Here is a 20082-nt window from a genome sequence, read left to right on the forward strand (position 1 = left end):
ATGTTGGAGCTGAGCAAGGGCAACGGCTCACGTGCCAGCAGATATGGCTCCACGTGCCACCTGTGGCATCCATGCCATAGGTTCGCCATCACTGCCCTATAACATAACAAGGCTAGATGGTTCAAGGAGATGATGGGGGGATCTACACAAAGGCCGGGCAACCACAGCTTCCAGTTTTATTTTCATAGAAGAGTTAAAAAAACGCAGACATCTAAGATTTTTGGCCTGGGTCATTGAGTTTTTTCCCAGTGGAAAGTCAAGTCTGTCCAATTTGGCTTACCTGGTGCGAAGAAAACCAGGTACAATATGAGTCCCAGCAGTGCAGTCCATGAATAGGGCGTTGGACAAAAGTTGTAAGCCCACAACAGGTCTTCAGTTTTGAGTTTGGTTTCATTGGAGCATCTGCAAGTTGGATGGAAGGAAGGAAGGAAGGAGGGGAGGGAGGGAGGTAAATGTAATGCTTATTTGCAAGAATACAAAATTAGAACAGACGTAACCCATGATTAAGCCTACTATAACTCTTGTCCCAGACCCGAACGAATCGGCTGCAGAAGCAGAGGGTGAGGGGAACAGACAGACCGCCCCTCCAGCGAGTGACATCCTCCCTCCGACACTTCTGCACAAGTAAGACCACTTCTGCCCACACCCTTCCTTCGTTCTGTTCCGGACCAGTGCAGAAGTGGGCAAGGAGGAGGGAGGATCTCGCTCGGCAGAGAGGCGCTCTCTCTGCTCACTTCGCCCTATGAGCAACAGCCGATTCATCCGGGCCGAAGCTCAGCGGAGAACGGCGCAGTGCTGTGCTCCCAAAGGCCATGACTTGCTCAGGGCAGCTGCCATTGCCGCTCCAAGAAATGCCTATGACTGAGGCGGTGAGATTTGGCTGCTACACATGCACAGAAGTCGAATCTTGCATGAATGTCCCTCGCGCAGCGAGATTTCGGCACATGACCTTTAAAGCCCTACATGGCATTGGACCAGAGTACCTCCGGAACCGCCTGCTACCGCACAAATCCCAGCGGCCGATAAGGTCCCACAGAGTTGGCCTTCTCCGGGTCCCGTTGACTAAACAATGTCGTCTGGCGGGCCCCAGGGGAAGAGCCTTCTCTGTGGCGGCCCCGGCCCTCTGGAATCAACTCCCCTCAGAGATTAGAATTGCTCCCACCCTCCTTGTCTTCCGTAAACTACTTAAGACCCACCTATACCGCCAGGCATGGGGGATTTGAGGCATCTTTCCCCCAGGCTCCTTATAATTTATGTTTGGTATGTATGTGCTGTTTGATTTTTAATTATGATAGGGTTTTTAGTTATTTTTAATATTAGATTTGTGCCATTGTAATATTGTTTTTATCGTTGTTGTGAGCTTTCAGAGACGGGCGGCATACAAATCTAATAAACAAACAAACAAACAAACAAACAAACAAACATGCACGTCTGGTGGTGATGGTGCTGTACGCACAGCCCCATTTCCGACGGTGGAACGGTGCTGCCTGCTGCCCACCACTGCTACCACACCCACACCTTTTGGCACGCGGACCAAAAAAAGTTCGCCACCACTTTCCTACAGCCATTGTTGTAAACTGCCACCAGTAATAGCGCATTTAAAAAGGCCCAGTTCCTTCCCTGATCAGCCACATTTTCACTTCCAGTTTATAAAGTACGGACAATGGGACCCGCAATTTCGCGGCACAGGAGTGAAATTCAGGATTGCTTTTTAAGAATTACTTCCCCCCCCCCTCCTCACAGGTGCTCTGCGATGAATGCGGTCTGATTATTCCCCGCTCAAGTGTCTTTTGAAGGGAGCAAAACAGAATACTATAATTGGCACAGTGCATTTGGGAAAGTGCCTTCAGCTGCCCCCTCGTTTAACGTTTTCTTGGGAAACGCAGCGGAATCAAAGCCGCTGCTCTTCGGTTGATCGTCTTGCTTTTCCCATTAGGGATCAATGCACCGAACAGCTGACAATCGGAAGTGAAGCAAAGATGCCTCATTAAAACCGACGCGGTGCGCAAAAACGCAATCAAAGCTCAAAACTTGTAAAGATGCCGGGCTGTCACAGAGAAGGGGTGTGTGTGTCAACTTACCGTATTTTTCGGAGTATAAGATGCACCCTTTTCCTCCCTAAAAGAGGCTGAAAATTCAGGTATTATACTCTGAAGATCTTCCCAGCTCTTACAGAATAGAATAGAATAGAATAGAATAGAATAGAATTTTATTGGCCAAGTGTGATTGGACACACAAGGAATTTGTCTTTGGTGCAAATGCTATCAGCGTACATAAGAAGACCTCATGGTCCATCTAGTCTGCCCTTATACTATTTTCTGTATTTTATCTTAGGATGGATATATGTTTATCCCAGGCATGTTTAAATTCAGTTCCTGTGGATTTATCTACCACGTCTGCTGGAAGTTTGTTCCAAGGATCTACTACTCTTTCAGTAAAATAATATTTTCTCATGTTGCTTTTGATCTTTCCCCCAACTAAGGGGACACAATCTGAAGTTAGTTGGGGGAAAGATCAAAAGCAACATGAGAAAATATTATTTTACTGAAAGAGTAGTAGATCCTTGGAACAAACTTCCAGCAGACGTGGTAGATAAATCCACAGGAACTGAATTTAAACATGCCTGGGATAAACATATATCCATCCTAAGATAAAATACAGAAAATACTATAAGGGCAGACTAGATGGACCATGAGGTCTTTTTCTGCCGTCAGACTTCTATGTTTCTATGTTTCTAAAATAAAATATACATTTGTCAAGAATCATGTGGTACGACACTTAATGATTGTCATAGGGGTCAAATAAACAAGAAGCAATATTAATAAAAATCTTAGGATATAAGCAACAAGTTACAGTCATACAGTCAACATGGGAGGAAATGGGTGATAGGAATGATGAGAAAAACTAGTAGAATAGAGGTGCAGATTTAGTAGAAAGTCTGACACTGTTGAGGGAATTATTTGTTTACTAGAGTGATGGCATTCGGGAAAAAACTGTTCTTGTGTCTAGTTGTCTTGGTGTGCAGTGCTCTGTAGCGACGTTTTGAGGGTAGGAGTTGAAACAGTTTGTGTCCAGGATGCGAGGGGGTCAGTAAATATTTTCCCCGCCCTCTTTTTAACTCGTGCAGTCTACAGGTCCTCAATGGAAGGCAGGTTGGCAGCAATTGCTTTTTCTGCAGTTCTGATTGTCCTCTGAAGTCTGTGTCGGTCCTGTTGGGTTGCAGCACCAAACCAGACAGTGATAGAGGTGCAGATGACAGACTCAATGATTCCTCTGTAGGACTGTATCAGCAGATCCTTGGGCAGTTTGAGCTTCCTGAGCTGGCGCAGAAAGAACATTCTTTGTTGTGCTTTTTTGATGATGTTTTTGATGTTAGGTGACCATTTTAGGTCTTGAGATATGATAGAACCTAGAAATTTGAAGGTCTCTACTGTTGATACTGTGTTGTCTAGTATTGTGAGAGGTGGAAGGGTTTCTCCTAAAGTCTACCACCATTTCTACAGTTTTGAGTGTGTTCAGTTCTAGATTGTTCTGGTCACACCACAAGGATAGTTGTTCAACTTCCCGTCTGTATCTTGCAGGTTCTTTCATTGTTAGTGTCTGCAAAGAATGTTTTCCAAACCCTAAGTCTTCACAGTTTTTTTTCATTGCTCTATTTGCTCAGAATGTTTCTTTCCAGCCCTAACCAGGTTTTAACAACGTTCCCAGTTCTTACTGGCTTGCAAGCTCTTTCATTGTTACTCTCTCTGAATAAGGGTTTTTTACAGCCCTAACCGGGGGATAAAATAATGTGCTGAAACTGGGAGTTAAGTCCACAAGTCATAGAAGAGCCAACTTTTCCTACCCCTGGTCTAGACCAAAGCAATCCACCTTAATTTAAAAAAAATACAAAATACATTCCTATCTCTTACTCCTTGTCAAAAAAACCACCCCTGTGTAAGTGAATGAAAGATGGTCTAAAGCAGGGGTCTCCGACCTTGGAGATGGCGAACCCTGGTCTAAGGGATTGCAATTCTTTCCTTCAACCATTTCCCCTAAAGCAGTGCTGCCTACAAAAAGATATTGACAAAATTGAACGGGTCCAAAGACGGGCTACAAGAATGGTGGAAGGTCTTAAGCATAAAACGTATCAGGAAAGACTTCATGAACTCAATCTGTATAGTCTGGAGGACAGAAGGAAAAGGAGGGACATGATCGAAACATTTAAATATATTAAAGGGTTAAATAAGGTCCAGGAGGGAAGTGTTTTTAATAGGAAAGTGAACACAAGAACAAGGGGACACAATCTAAAGTTAGTTGGGGGAAAGATCAAAAGCAATGTGAGAAAATATTATTTTACTGAAAGAGTAGTAGATCCTTGGAACAAACTTCCAGCAGACGTGGTAGATAAATCCATAGTAACTGAATTTAAACACGCCTGGGATAAACATAAGATAAAATACAGAAAATAGTATAAGGGCAGACTAGATGGACCATGAGGTCTTTTTCTGCCGTTAGACTTCTATGTTTCTATGTTTCTATTCTCTGTTACGTCCTCTCCCAGGAAGAAGGAAACATTTCACGTGCCCCCAACTCTCCGATCTGGGTCCCAATGCAATTTTAGTATTAATATTTATCATTTTACTTATGGAAAACTATTGGCTGGGAAAGGCTGCTCTATAGGGAGTAAGTCACACTGAACTCAATGGAGCCTGTTTTCGGTTAAGCAGGCGTAGGCTACCATGGTTAGGACCCTCTTTTGACACGGGGCTAGCCCATTTTAATCAAGCCGATGTTTTGGGGTCAGCAGCCTGGCCCATAAGCACTTTGGCATGCGCAGCGAATGGTGTGGAAGGAGGCTCTAGGGTGCCACTCGAAGCTTTCCCCCAGCTGCAGAGGATGCTCCCTCTTATCCGGCGGCAGGTTCGCCACACCGTTCGTGGCTACCACGGCGCCCGCCGAGAATAACATAGAAACATAGAAGTCTGACGGCAGAAAAAGACCTCCTGGTCCATCTAGTCTGCCCTTATACTATTTTCTGCATTTTATCTTAGGATGGATCTATGTTTATCCCAGGCATGTTTAAATTCAGTGACTGTGGATTTATCAACCACGTCTGCTGGAAGTTTGTTCCAAGGATCTACGACTCTTTCAGTCAAATAATATTTTCTCATGTTGCTTTGGATCTTTCCCCCAACTAACTTCAGATTGTGTCCCCTTGTTCTTGTGTTCACTTTCCTATTCAGAACACTTCCCTCCTGGACCTTATTTAATCCTTTAACAAGAACCCACGCAGCCGCCCTGCCCCGCTTGCTACTTTGTCCTCCAGGCTCAGAGCAGCGTGCAACTGGGAAATCGCTCCCCATCTGGGGAAATCAATCAAGGGGGACCACGTATGTTCCCCGGGATCAAACGGGCCTCCCCTGGCATCGTTCCCCCCCCCCACTATTTGAGAAGCATTGCCCTAAGGGATGCCCCCCTTTCAATCGACCCTACAGCAAGATGCTTTTAACAGGGAGAAGAAGGAAAACAACACGTCGAGCGATGTTCTCTAACTTTAAACCGGTGCCTCGATCCTTCTCGGTTTTTAATTGCTGTGCTGATCTTGCTTCCGAGATCAATTCCCAGCTTCCTGTCTCCCAGGATCGAAAAGTCAAAATAGCAGGGAGTTGTTTTCCAAACTTGTCACATTTAATTAGCGTCTCCCGCTAACGTCACCCCCAGAGCTGCTGCAATCTCTCCCGAAGAGGTTCAGAGATTCAAGGTTTGTTCAGAGCTGACAGAAAACTGACAGGTCAGAATTTAGCAATTTCCCTCCCCAACCTATATTTAAAAACAACAACAACAACAACAAAAACCAACAACCCCAAACTCTGGAGATATATCAATGAGATGCTGTTTCAATTTTAAATCAGGGCATTTGTTGAAAAACCTGACCCAAATCTCCCTCTCTCGAATAATTATTAATTTGGAATAACGAATTATAAATCTTTCGACGGGAGCAGGTATTAAGTTTGCAGAAAATAGGAAGCCGGCAGACACACCAGAGGTGGGATTCTGCCGCTTCGGACCAGTTCTATAGAACCAGTAGCGGGAATTTCCGTCCACCCGATGGCCGACTGGCCACGCCTCTGAATGGACCCTCTTGGTGCCGCCATTTTGTTTTTTGCTTCTGCAAAGGTGCAGCAGTTGTTTTTTGCTTCTGTGCAACATCATCTACTGTATTATTATTATTATTATTATTATTATTATTATTATTATTATTATTATTGGATTTATATGCCATCCCTCTCCAAAGACTAATAATAATAATTATTATTATTATTGTTGTTGTTGTTGTTAGCATAGTGATCTCGTTTGCTGTGTTGTATTGATGATGATAATAAACATCCATCCATCCTAGGATAAAATACAGGAAATAGTATAAGGGCAGACTAGATGGACCAGGAGGTCTTTTTCTGCCGTCAATCTTCTATGTTTCTAAGATGAGGACCGCCTGTATCAATGCAGCCCAGAGGACGGCATCGTTGAACGAACAGAAATTCAGCAAGGAATAAAAATCTCTGGCTCGCGCACAATTTATGACACTGAAAGAAACTTGCTAAGGCAGCTGGGGTGGGATTGCGGCCCCGAGAGTGTCGTTTTCATTAGCTTTGCTTTAACCGATGTGATAAACACGATAAAAAGCAGGACTTTTTCGCCTTTCAGAACGTTTATCTCAAATTGATCTGACAGCCCAGCGGAAAGTGTTGATAGACACACACACACACCCAAAATAAAAATAACATCCTAGATAACTGGCAAAAAACTCTGGGGAAGAAACTAGAAATTGACCGTGGCAATCGCTGATCAAGAAAATTTGTATAAAATGTTCTTGCTCTGTCTTAGTCCCGAACCAGATGCGCACAAGAAATAACAAATAAAAGGATTTAATATGTACGAGTCTCCCAGAAAGTAATGCACCACATTTTTTCTTCAACAATTATGTATTGAACACAATGAAACTTACACACAAGAAAGAATGGTGTTTCTTCTACACTCCCTGTTTTTCCAAGTAATCTCCATCCCGTTCTAGGGCCTTCCTACAGGGCATGTAGGCCCTGTAAGCCACTCCCACCCGGTCACATGGCCAGCAAGCCATTCCTACCTGGTCACATGACCATCAAGCCATGCGCCCACAGTGTGGCAGTAAATTTTTTTGCAGCCCTTCACTGCCTGAAAATAGACCTCAGGAGGGCCACGTGGGTTGGTCCTTTGCTTTTTCCAGGGCGGCCCCGAGGGCCAGATTTAAGCATCCCGAGGGCCGCAATCAGCCCTTGGCCCTCGAGTTTGACACCCCTGCACTAAATGAACTGGTGTGACTCGTGTTTGCCTTTATTCGTTGGGCAACAGCCATTTTGTGTGTGTGTGTGTGTGTGTGTCGCAACAAACCGTTTTTTTTAGCCTCAAAGCTCCTTGCTACATTAGCTTTTAAGGAAACGGCTCTTTGCTATAAAGAAAATTATAGTGCAGCCCAACGGTTTATTATTAAGGAAGCGAAGGGGGGGGGCTTGTTGAGCTGGTGGTAAATTGCCAGGGATTTTAATGAAACGGAGAGTGGCTTTTCACATTCATGAGCAGAACAAGCGTTTGGAAAAGATTATTACTATTCTCTTTTTAAAGGTCATAGTTTGCCTGGACATAGCCACGCAACGCTTTTCGGAATATTCATTTGAGGTTCGGTGATGCGAGTCGAGAGAGGAAATTTAATCTCAGGTCAATAACGTGGAGAACGCAGGGAGTTCTCAACTTGGAAACATTCATTCAGCAACCGTTCAAAATGACAACAGTTACGAAGTTACTCCAAACTTTTTCCCCACTTTTTCAAGGTATAGTGTTTTCCTAATTCTATCTTTACCTCTTATCAATCTGTACTCGGTATTTTACCCCCTCCTTTTTTAAATTGTTTCTTCCAGTACCCACCGTATTTTTTGGAGTATAAGATGCACCTTTCTCCCCCCCAAAAGACGCTGATAATTTGGCTGCATCTTATACTCTGAATGTAGCTCTTTTTCCGGCCCTAACTAGCTGCTAACGATCTTCCCAGCTCTTACCTTGCAGGCTCTTTCATTGTTTCTCTCTGCGAAGAATGTTTTCCAAGCCCTAAGTCTTTGCAGAGTTTTTTTCATAGCTCTAACTTGCTCCAAAATAAGTTTTTTTCCAGCCCTAACCAGGTGCTAACAATGTTCCCAGCTCTTACGGCTTGCAAGCTCTTTCATTGTTACTCTCTGCGAAGAATGTTTTCCAAGCCCCAAGTTTTTGCAGGGTTTTTTTCATTGCTCTACTTGCTCCAAAATAAGTTTCTTTCCAGCCCTAACCAGGTGCTAACAATGTTCCCAGCTCTTACGGCTGGCAAGCTCTTTCATTGTTACACACTGCAAAGAATGTTTTCCAAGCCCTAAGTCTTTCCAGGGTTTTTTTCATTGCTCTAACTTGCTCTGAATAAGTTTTTTTTCCAGCCTAACCAGGTGCTAACAATATTCACAGCTCTTACCAGCTTGCAAGTTCTTTCATTGTTACTGCCTGCAAAGAATGTTTTCCAAGCCCTAAGTCTTTCCAGGGTTTCTTCCACTTACTCCAAATGTTTCTTTTCAGGTAAAATTGATGTTCCCAGCTCTCGCTGGCTTGCAAGCTCTTTCATTGTTACTCTCTCAGAATAAAGTAGATAAAATAATGTGCTGGCTAAGGATGCTAGCCAGACCTGGTAAGCAGATTCTTTTCCCTATTTTCCTCCCCAAAAACTAAGGTGTGTCTTATACTACAATGTGTCTTAAAAATATGGTATATTTTTCCCCTGATCTCTTTTTGTCATTGCAAAAACCAATGTAATCATCATAGGTTTCATTATTATCATCAATTTGTCATTTCACAATGTGTTTCTTTTTAATCCACGTATATTCATCAGTCTGATTTCTCTTTTCCAATCTTTTCTTCCTTGTCTTTTTGTTCATTGATTTCATCTTTATTGTCATTATTATTCTCTAATTCATCATTATCATCGTTATCCTCTATTTCTTTTTCCTTTTCTTTACCTACTCCAAATCCCCCAAAACCTTTCAAATCATCTTAGATGCCTTTTATAAATTCCCCCCAGAACAACGGAGCAGGGGGTTCTACTCTGTGGTATTCCTTGTCCCCAAGTCGTCCGGAGGAGTCAGACTGATCTTAAACCTTCGGCAACTGAACCGCTACATCAAGTACCGAAGGTTCAAGATGCACTCGCTCAGGTCTATCCTCGCTTCTGTTCGGCACAGGGATGTATTGACTTCCATCGACCTCAAGGAGGCTTATCTCCATATCCCCATATGTCCATCACACAGACAGTTTCTACGATTCAGTCTGGGGGACAATCACTTTCAATACCGGGCAATGCCCTTCGGACTTTCTTCGGCGCCGAGAACGTTCACGAAGTTGTTGGACGTCCTCACGGCCTGTCTAAGAGACAACGATCGGTACGCCTGATGGCGTATCTCGACGACATCGTCATTCTGGCAAGGACAACGGAGCAGGCGTACAGAGATCTCCGCCTGACCATCCGGACGCTCCAGGCTCACGGGTTCACAGTAAATTGGGAAAAGAGCCATCTAACACCTACGACACGTCTGGCCCATCTTGGGACTACCATAGACTCAACCCTGGGGATGGTTTTTCTGTCCCAAGAGAGACAATCTTCCATCAGGAAACTAATACGAGACCTGGACAAACAACGATGTCCTCGCCTTTCTTTCTTGTCGAAAGTCTTAGGAACTCTGGTGCCACAAATTCTTCATAATCACTTATCTCCATACCCTCAGTAACAAAATTTACTATTTTTTCAACAAGTCCAACTGCTAACAATTGTTGTTTCACAGTCTTCTTTTAAAAGAGGTGCTGTCTGTTACGGCGCTTAGAATGTTCAAACCCCAAATCCCTCTAATCTTTCAATATTGAAGTTCAAGTATACCCAAGCTGCCTTTTAGTACAATAACAAGTTAGTCACAATTCTGTTATTTTGCAAATATAAAAGTTATTTTTCTTATTCAAGGACGGCAGCTGTCAAGAAATCGATTAAAATATTCCACGTTGTAATAGGTCCTCCGACCAATAGATGGCACTCAGTGCCTGCCAAATCTATTTCCCTCTTCCAGTATTCGTCCGTATTTTAAACCAATTCTATCCAAATAATATTCTTATTCCAATTTCTTTGCCAGGCTTTTAAACTATCACAACAAATTTAATAAAGTCCCCAAAAGTTGAGCGATTTCCATTCCACTTTTTTCAAAAAAAAATCTCTATGGTTCCCAGTTGGCTAGATAGCCACTTTCCAGATTTCCTGTTCTTCTTTGTTGTTGTGAGCCGCCCCGAGTCTTTGGAGACGGGCGGCATACAAATCTAATAAATTGAATTGAATTGAATTTTGTTCCCCTTTAAGTTTTCTCAAACAGTCTGTTTTGGCTTCTTTTGGCAAACAAACACCAGCTTCTCTTTTTTCTATCTTCTCCAGTACATAATATTCTATTCTATTCTAGTCTATGGAGTCTCCTCCTAGCGTGGCATCCTTTTTCATCTACCTGTGCTAACCGAAAGCCCTATCAATTGTGAAGCCGACAAGTGACAGGGAGCTGCAGCAGAGAGATAAAAGAGCCGCATGCAGCTCCCGAGCTGTGGGTTGCTGACCCCTGACCTAGATGATTGAAAATTTCCATAGACATTTTCTTTGATATGTTTTTTTTAAAATTTATCTTAAAATTGTATCCAGCCCAGAAAAGGAAAATTATTATTATTATTTATTGGATTTGTATGTCGCCCCTCTCCGTAGACTCAATTAATTTATTAATTTGTATTCAATGTTATTGTCATATTGTTCTATGCTTGAGCTTTAGTTTCTATGCTTGAGCTTTAGTTTCTTCCTTGGGTGCAAAGAATTCTACCATTAACCATTACAGAACAAAATTTCTACCTCCAGAATTTGAAAAATGCTTTTAGATTCCACAATGAATTATTCACCATCTTCTGACCCAACAATAAAACTCTCGGTTGTCTCATGGAAAAAAGGAAATACCATCCTTAACCCCTGAAAAAAAATCTCTTCGCATGGCTGGACCAATGACAAGTTTTCAGTGCGAATTCTATTATACCCTCTCTTTTTTGTAAAAAAAAATGAGAATTTCAATTGCTTGCACTATAGTTCCTTGGCAGGGTGAAGGCCCTTGTTTCTCCTTCCCAATCAGCTGAAAATGTTATGGACTTTTAATAGCACTATGTGAAAAAAAGAAAAGGGGAAAAAGAACCGATCGCAAATTGCAAGGCTTTCTATAACATATAATCAAAATTATCCTGCATTCAGTAAACGCTTCCTGTGCATCTAATTAAAACTCCTGCACTGCAACATCAAAGACATTCTACTACTTCTTCTTCGGTGTGGCTGTAACAATGACTGACTGAGGAAAAATTCACCCGAAAGGTTATCTGCACCTTTATAACTGTCTGGTTCGGTTCTGCAACCCAACAAGACTTCAGAGGAGAATCAGAACTGCAGAAAAAACAATTGCTGCCAACCTGCCTTTCATTGAGGACCTGTAGACTGCACGAGTCAAAAAGAGGGCGGGGAAAATATTGACTGACCCCTCGCACCCTGGACATAATCCATGGCACCGGACCAAAGTATCTACGAGACCGCCTTCTGCTGCACAAATCCCAGCGACCGGTTAGGTCCCACAGAGTTGGTCTCCTCCAGGTCCCGTCAACTAAACAATGTCGTTTTGCGGGACCCAGGGGAAGAGCCTTCTCAGTGGTGGCCCCGGCCCTCTGGAACCAACTCCCCCCCGGAGATTAGAATTGCCCCCACCCTCCTTGCCTTTCGTAAACTCCTTAAAACCCACTTCTGCCGTCAAGCGTGGGGGAACTGAAACATCTCCCCTTGCCTATGTAGTTTTTTGTGTATGATATGACTGTATGTATGTTTTTATATATTGGGGTTTCTTGTTTTTTAGACTTTTAAATGTATTATTGTTATTTTAGATTCTAACTATTAGATTTATCATTATATATTGTTTTTATCATTGCTGTGAGCCGCCCCGAGTCTACGGAGAGGTGCGGCATACAAATCTAATAAATAATAATAATAATAATAATAATAATAATAATAATAATAATAAACTGTTTTCAACTCCTACCCTCAAAATGTCCCTACAGAGCACTGCACACCAAGACAACTAGACACAAGGATAGTTTTTTCCACTCTACTAAACAAATAATTCCCTCAACACTGTCAAACTTTTTACTAAGTCTGCACTTCTATTTCTACTAGTTTTTTCTCATCATTCCTATCACCCATCTCCTCCCACTTACGACTGTATGACTCTTGCAGCTCTCAGCCAATTTGCAAAGCAATATATTTTGTGTTTCGTAAATCGTTGGTGTGTGTGTTTGCTATTTCCTTGCTACTCAACCAGCACCCGTCAGGCAGAACCACAAAAAAAATAACTTACCTGCCCCAAGCGGCTTCCATTGTCGATTTCTCGCTCACCGGAGCGCAAGACGATTCGACAACACTTGACTTGTTCAGTTTGTAGCAAAATCCACACATTGGATCCAGCATGCAGCCGTTACAATTGCTGAAACGAAGAACGAAAAGTCATCAGAAATCACTCATGCCCTCATCACCTCGAGGCTCGACTACTGTAACGCTCTCTACATGGGGCTACCTTTGAAGAGTGTTCGGAAACTTCAGATTGTGCAGAATGCAGCTGCGAGAGCAATCATGGGCTTCCCCAAATATGCCCATGTAACACCAACACTCCGCAGTCTGCATTGGTTGCCGATCAGTTTCCGGTCACAATTCAAAGTGTTGGTTATGACCTATAAAGCCCTTCATGGCATTGGACCAGAATATCTCCGGGACCACCTTCTGCCGCACGAATCCCAGTGACCAGTTAGGTCCCACAGAGTTGGCCTTCTCCGGGTCCCATCGACTAAACAATGTCGTCTGGCGGGACCCAGGGGAAGAGCCTTCTCTGTGCTGGCTCCGACCCTCTGGAACCAGCTCCCCCCAGAGATCAGGATTGCCCCCACCCTCCTTGCCTTTCGTAAACTTCTTAAAACCCACCTCTGCCGTCAGGCATGGGGGAATTGAAACATCTCCCCCTTGCCCATGTAGTTTTTGTGTACCGTATATACTCGAGTATAAGCCGAGTTTTTTAGCCCCAAAAATGGGCTGAAAAACACAGCCTCGGCTTATATTCGGGTCATTGACAAAGTCACCACACGAGGGCGCCATTGCTTGAGCCAGAGCGAGGAGGCACCAGCTTTTGTCCCCTCTGGCACGCCGTAGTTCCTCTCCCTAACTCAAGCAAAGAAGGCAGCCATTTGCAATGGTGAGTCGGATTAAAAAGGCCCCCTGCTGTCAGATTCTCCTCCCCCTCCTTTGAAAGGATTTAAACTGTTTAAAAAATGGTATTTTGTGGTAGTTGCTGTCCTTGCTTGGATAGGATCTAATAATGTGTTATGAGGCACAGCTAGACAGGAATTCTTTTTCTATCTGTCTATCTTTCTATCTATCTATTTTTCTATCTATCTATTTTTCTATCTATCTATCTATCTATCTATCTATCTGTATCTATTTCTTTCTTTCTATCTATCTATCTATCTATCTATCTATCTATTTTTCTATCTGTCTGTCTATCTTTATATCTATCTTTCTATCTATCTATCATCTATCTATCTATCTGTATCTATTTCTATGTATCTATTTTTCTATCTAACTATTTTTCTTTCTATCTATCTATCTATCTATCTATCTATCTATATCTATTTCTATCTATCTATCTATCTATCTATCTATCTATCTATTTTTCTATCTGTCTGTCTGTCTGTCTATCTATCTTTCTATCTATATCTATCTATCTATCTATTTTTCTATCTGTCTGTCTGTCTATCTATCTTTCTATCTGTTGTGGTTCAGTCTGGGACCCCTCCGGGAATGGCTGACCTTCTGTCGGTTTCCAGCTCAGAGGGAGAGGCTGAGGAACAGGAGGTGCAGACTGACGAGGAAGAGGAATCCCAGGCTGAAGAAGAAGGACAGCCAGAGTCCCACCAGGGGGAGCTCTCCCCAGCAAGCAGCCTGGATTCCTTAGGGGAAAATGCTCAAGACATCATAGATATGCGACAAAGGAGAGCTAATCAGAGACGGACTCAATTGGCTAAGTATTTCCAGCATTAGAGGTCACAGCTGGGTTTGGGTGTGGTGCTCTTGGGAAAGGATAAAAGGCGGACCCACCCTTCCTGGCTTGTGGAGTTTTATCTTGGAGATTCGTGAGACCTGTCTGTGAACTTTGGTGGCTTACAATCCTGGTTTGTGCCTTGGACTATTGAAACCTTGGGGGGGGGGTGCCAGCAAGAAGCTTGTGGTATTGACTGGACATCAGGACCCTGCTGTAACGTATTATAGCCTGTCTGTTGTGAAGACAGGTTTTCCTTTGTGCTTATTTTTTCCAGCTATAAAATACTTTTGGCTTTTACCAGAGTGTCTGGCTGTTGTTTCAGTTGGTGTTGAGGTCTGGGAAAACCCAGACAGAACACTATCTATATCTATCTATTTCTATCTATCTATCTATCTATTTTTCTGTCTGTCTGTCTATCTATCTTTCTATCTATATCTATCTATCTATCTATCTATCTATTTCTATCTATCTATCTATCTATTTTTCTGTCTGTCTGTCTATCTTTCTATCTATATCTATCTATCTATCTATCTATCTATCTATCTATCTATCTATCTATCTATCTATCTATTTGGTTTTCTATGCTGATAACCTCACAGCAGCTAATGCTGAAGCTCTTCTTTGGATACACTTATTTGTTTGTTTGTTTGTTTGTTTATTTATTTAATTGGATTTGTATGCAATCCCTCTCCAAGGACTCAGGGTGGCTCACAGCATATATAAAAACAGAACAATAATGTAAATCCAATTAATGATGAGAAGGAATCCAGTTTTGAAGGATTTTAACTCTTAGGTTTTAGCTTTGTTCCTGATCGAGCTACTTTTTTTACTTTTTAATTTATTGTTAATATTGTTAATTTGTTTACCCTCTTTTAAATTTACAGAGCTAGTTTACCGGTTTTCTTTAAAATAAATATTCTAAAACATGTCTCAATTAATGTAATTTTATTGTTTTCCATTTTTATAAGTTACCAGTAGCCACTGCATTTTCTAACCTCGGCTTATACTCGGGTCAATACGTTTTCCCAGTTTTTGTGGCAAAAATTGGTGCCTCGGCTTATACTCGGGTCGGCTTATACTCGAGTATATACGGTATGTTGTTTTTTATATATTGGGGTTTCTTTTTTTGGACTTTTTAATCTAAAAGTGTAACCTAGATTTTTAAATATTAGATTTGTTACTATGTACTGTTCTTCACCATTGTTGTGAGCTGCCCCGAGTCTGCGGAGAGGGGCGGCATATAAATCCAACAAATCTAATCTAATCTAATCAAACGGCCTTTATAAAGAGAGGTGTTAGTGAAAGAAGAGTGGAGGGTTACCGGGTTTCTCAACCATGATGGCGAGCCGATGGCACACAAGGCAAGCTGAGCTACATTTGTTGGCACAGGAGCCATTGTCGTATATCAGCTCCAACGCGCATGTGTGCACTGGCTACCATTCAGTCAGAGCTGAAGAAACTTCTTGGATAAGAAGCAAAATGTCTTCAAAATAAAAAAAACCCAGGAAGTAAGTGGTACCTCTACCCGAGAACGCCTCTACTTATGAACTTTTCTAGATAAGAACTGGGTGTTCCAAATTTTTTTTGCCTCTTCTCAACAACCATTTTCCCCTTACAACACCGTAACCGGAAAAGGCAGGGAGAAGCCTCTGTGGGGCCTCTCTAGGAATCTCCTGGGAGGAAACAGGGCCGGAAAAGGAAGGGAGAAGCCTCTGTGGGGCCTCTCTAGGAATCTCCTGGGAAGAAACAGGGCCAGAAAAGGTGGGGAGAAGCCTCTGTGGGGCCTCTCTAGGAATCTCCTGGGAGGAAACAGGGCCAGAAAAGGCAGGGAAAAGACTCTGTGGGGCCTCTCTAGGAATCTCCTGGGAAGAAACAGGGCCAGAAAAGGCAGGGAGAAGCCTCCGTGGGGCCTCTCTAGGAATCTCCTGGGAGGAAACAGGGCCGGAAAAGGCAGGGAAAAGACTCTGTGGGGCCTCTCTAGGAATCTCCTGTGAGAAAACCGGGCCAGAAAAGGTGGAGAGAAGCCTCCATGGAGCCTCTCTAGGAATCTCCTGGGAGGAAACAGGGCTGAAAAGGGCAGGAAGAAGCCTCTGTGGGGCCTCTCTAGGAATCTCCTGGGAGGAAACAGGGCCGGGAAAGGCAGGGAAAAGACTCTGTGGGGCCTCTAGGAATCTCCTGGGAGGAAACAGGGCCTCCACCCTCCCTGTGGTTTCCCCAATTGCACGGATTATTTGCTTTTACATTGATTCCTATGCGGAAAATGGCTTCTTCTTACAAACCTTTCTACTTAAGAACCTGGTTCTTCCTGCCTTTTCCGGCCCTGTTTCCTCCCACGTGATTCCTAGAGAGGCTCCACGGAGGCTTCTCCCCACCTTTTCCAGCCCTGTTTCCTCCCAGGTGATTCCTAGAGAGGCCCCACAGAGGTTTCTCCCTGCCTTTTCTGGTTACAGTTTCGGAGGCTTGGGTTTGTAAGTGGAAAATGGTTCTTAAGAAGAGGCAAAAAAATCTGGTTATCTAGAAAAATTCGTAAGTAGAGGCGTTCTTAGGTAGAGGTACCACTGTATTTACTCTTAAAACATCAGCCGCGCAAACTCTCTTTTGCGTTGAAAACTGGCCTGCTACCCTTCGGTGTTTTTAAATTAAATTAAAATAGAGATAATAAAAGAGAAATGTGCTAAAAGGTAGGTTAAGTGCAACCACCCCCAAAACAGCTTTTACTGCTTAGCTAATTTCAGGATGCATTACCAAGTTATCCTTGGGCTCTACGGCACGACCTTGCAATCAAATTCTAATTGCATGTTGATTAGAGCCAAGGGAAAGTAGCTTGAGCAGGCATTTTAAGGTTTCTTTTAGAAACATAGAAGACGGACGGCAGAAAAAGACCTCATGGTCCATCTAGTCTGCCCTTATACTATTTCCTGTATTTTATCTTACAATGGATATATGTTTATCCCAGGCATGTTTAAATTCAGTTACTGTGGATTTACCAATCACGTCTGCTGGAAGTTTGTTCCAAGGATCTACTACTCTTTCAGTGAAATAATATTTTCTCACGTTGCTTTTGATCTTTTCCCCAACTAACCTCATATTGTGCCCCCTTGTTCTTGTGTTCACTTTCCTATTAAAAACACTTCCCTCCTGGACCTTATTTAACCCTTTAACATATTTAAATGTTTCGATCATGTCCCCACTTTTCCTTCTGTCCTCCAGACTTTGAACAGCTCTGGATCAAATCCTTCTTTTTTCTTTAAGCATAACCTTTTCATTTTAAAATATGTTTTTAGAACTCAGAATAACAGAGCTGGAAGGGACCTTGGAGGTCTTCTAGCCCAACCCTCTGCTTGGGCAGGAAACCCTACACCACCTTTAGACAAATGGTTATCCAACATCTTCTTAAAAATGTCCAGTGATGGAATATCCACAACTTCTGGAGGCAAGCTGTTCCACTGATTAATTGTTCTCACTGTCAGGAAATTTCTCCTTCGTTCTAAGTTGCTTCTCTCCTTGGTTAGTTTCCACCCGTTGCTTCTTGTTCTACCCTCAGGTGCTTTGGAGAATAGCTTGACTCCCGCTTCTTTGTGGCAACCCCTCAAATACTGGAACACTACTATCCCATCATCCCTAATTCTTTTTTTCCCTCTAGATTGGCCAAATCCAATTCTTGCAAACTCCGGTGCGTCTTATACTCCAAAAAATACAGTATATATATATATATAAAAAGTTCTATTAAATGCCTTGTAACCACTGAATATGCAATTTTGAATATTAGGTTAAACGAGGTCTTTATTTTACAGTCCTGTGTTGTGATCACCTTCATTGTGGAAAAGATAATTAAGGTAGTCTTTTTTCCTAATATTTGAATAGTGCCTATTAAAATATTCAAAGCGATATCAAGACTGCTCCTGGATTCATCACTTCCCGAAAACAATGACTCCTTCGGGAGCTGTGCACCCAAAATGCTTGACTCATTGCAAATTCTTAACAAATACGGACATTCATTATACCGTATTTCATTTCAGAACCGCTGTAGAAACTTCAAGGATTAACGAGCAAATCGAAACGACTTACCTGTATTTTGTGCAGGTGGAGTTTTGGCCCGACTGGCTTTCGGGGTTAAGAGTAACCTGTGGTGAAGCTTGAGCTGACAGCAAAAACCCCAAAGCTAAAACAACCAGGGCCACAGTAGTGCCTATTAAAAAAATTAATCAAATAATAATCAATTAGCTTCAGTCCGGGATACTGTACAAAATTCACACAGGACTAGAAGCCCCATCCCCTGGTGACAAACCCAAAGTCACTCAACTTTCATGGCTAAGGAGGAACTAAAACTCCCCGACTCCTGGTGATTAGTCCAAGGTGACCTAGCTGGCTTGGTATAGACCAGTGTTTTTCAACCAGTGTGCCGCGGGAAATGGTCAGGTGTGCCGCGAAGCTCAGCAAGAGAGAGAGAGAGAGAAAAAGAGAAAGAAGGCAAGAGAGAGAGAGAAAGAAAGAGAAAGAAAGCAAGAGAGAGAAAGAAAAAGAAACCAAGAGAGAGAAAGAAAGAGAAAGAAAGCAAGAGAGAGAGAAAGAGAGAAAGAGAAAGAAAGCAAGAGAGAGAGAGAGAAAGAAAGCAAGGGAGAGAAAGAAAGAGAAAGAAAGCAAGAGAGAGAAAGAAAAAGAAACCAAGAGAGAGAAAGAAAGAGAAAGAAAGCAAGAGAGAGAAAGAAAAAGAAAGCAAGAGAGAGAGAGAGAGAGAAAGAAAAAGAAAGCAAGAGAGAGAAAGAAAGCAAGGGAGAGAACGAAAGAGAAAGAAAGCAAGAGAGAGAAAGAAAAAGAAAGCAAGAGAGAGAGAAAGAAAGCAAGAGAGAGAAAGAAAGAAAGAGAAAGAAAGCAAGAGAGAGAGAGAAAGAGAAAGAGAAAGAAAGCGAGAGGGAAAGAAAGAGAAAGAAAGCAAGAGAGAGAGAGAAAGAGAGGCAGGGAAGGAGGGAGAGATAGAAAGAGAGTAAAAAAGAGAGGAAGGAAGGGAGAAAGAGGGATGGAGAGAGAGAGGAAGGAAGGAAGAGAGAGAAAGAGGGAGAGAAATAGAGCGAAAGGGAGGAAGAGAGAGAGAGAGAATTTTTTTTGTCCAAACTTTTTTTAGCCCCCCCCAGTCCCCACCGCCGCTCAAGGTGCCCCATTATTTTGTATATGTAAAAAATGTGCCGCAGTTCAAAAAAGGTTGAAAATCACTGGTCTAGACCTCCCCGTCTCCTAGTGACTAGACCAAAGTCACTTAGCCAACTTTCATGGCTAAGGAAGGACTAGAACGCCCCCCGTCTCCTGGTGATTGGCCCAAAGTCACCCAGCCACTTTTCATGGCTTCCCATCTCTTAATTTCTAACCTGCTGCGTAAACCACAAGACCAAATCTCTGTGGTCTCTTGGTTTTGCGTGGTCTCTGTGGTGGCTCCGGCCCTATGGAACCAACTGCACCCCTACCAGTCTTCCGGAAAGCCGTTGAGACCTGGCTTTTCCAGCAGGCCTGGAATCAGATTGACAGTAATGTATGTATGGTTCTTTTTATGATATTATTGTTTTATGATATTATTGATTTTATTGTTGTGTTTTGATCGCATTTCACTATTGTTGTATTTATGTCTCTAGTTAGCCACTCTGTCTGTTTTGGAATGAGCGGCATATAAATTGAGCTGCTCCAAGTCTTCGGAGAGAGGCGGCATACAAGATTAGATAGATAGATAGATAGATAGATAGATAGATAGATAGATAGATAGATAGATAGATAGATGATAGATAGATAGATGATAGATAGATGATAGATAGATAGATAGATAGGTGATAGATAAATAAATAAATAATAATTATTATTATATTATTATTATTAT

At 42.6% G+C, this 20082-nt stretch overlaps 1 protein-coding gene across 1 annotated transcript in view; it reads right to left on the minus strand.

Annotated features, from left to right (window-relative positions):
• The window catches only part of SLC2A13 (solute carrier family 2 member 13), a 77468-nt gene that overhangs the window by 14222 nt on the left and 43164 nt on the right, over positions 1-20082 (minus strand). The window contains exons 6-8 of the mRNA XM_070755155.1: positions 18288-18408; positions 12489-12614; positions 281-402 (exon numbers count right to left, since the gene is read on the minus strand). Of these exons, the coding sequence (XP_070611256.1) occupies positions 281-402; positions 12489-12614; positions 18288-18408 (369 nt within the window). The remainder of the gene's footprint in view (positions 1-280; positions 403-12488; positions 12615-18287; positions 18409-20082) is intronic.

Source organism: Erythrolamprus reginae, chromosome 6 (genome assembly GCF_031021105.1).
Source record: "Erythrolamprus reginae isolate rEryReg1 chromosome 6, rEryReg1.hap1, whole genome shotgun sequence".
Taxonomy (NCBI): Eukaryota; Metazoa; Chordata; class Lepidosauria; order Squamata; family Dipsadidae; genus Erythrolamprus; species Erythrolamprus reginae.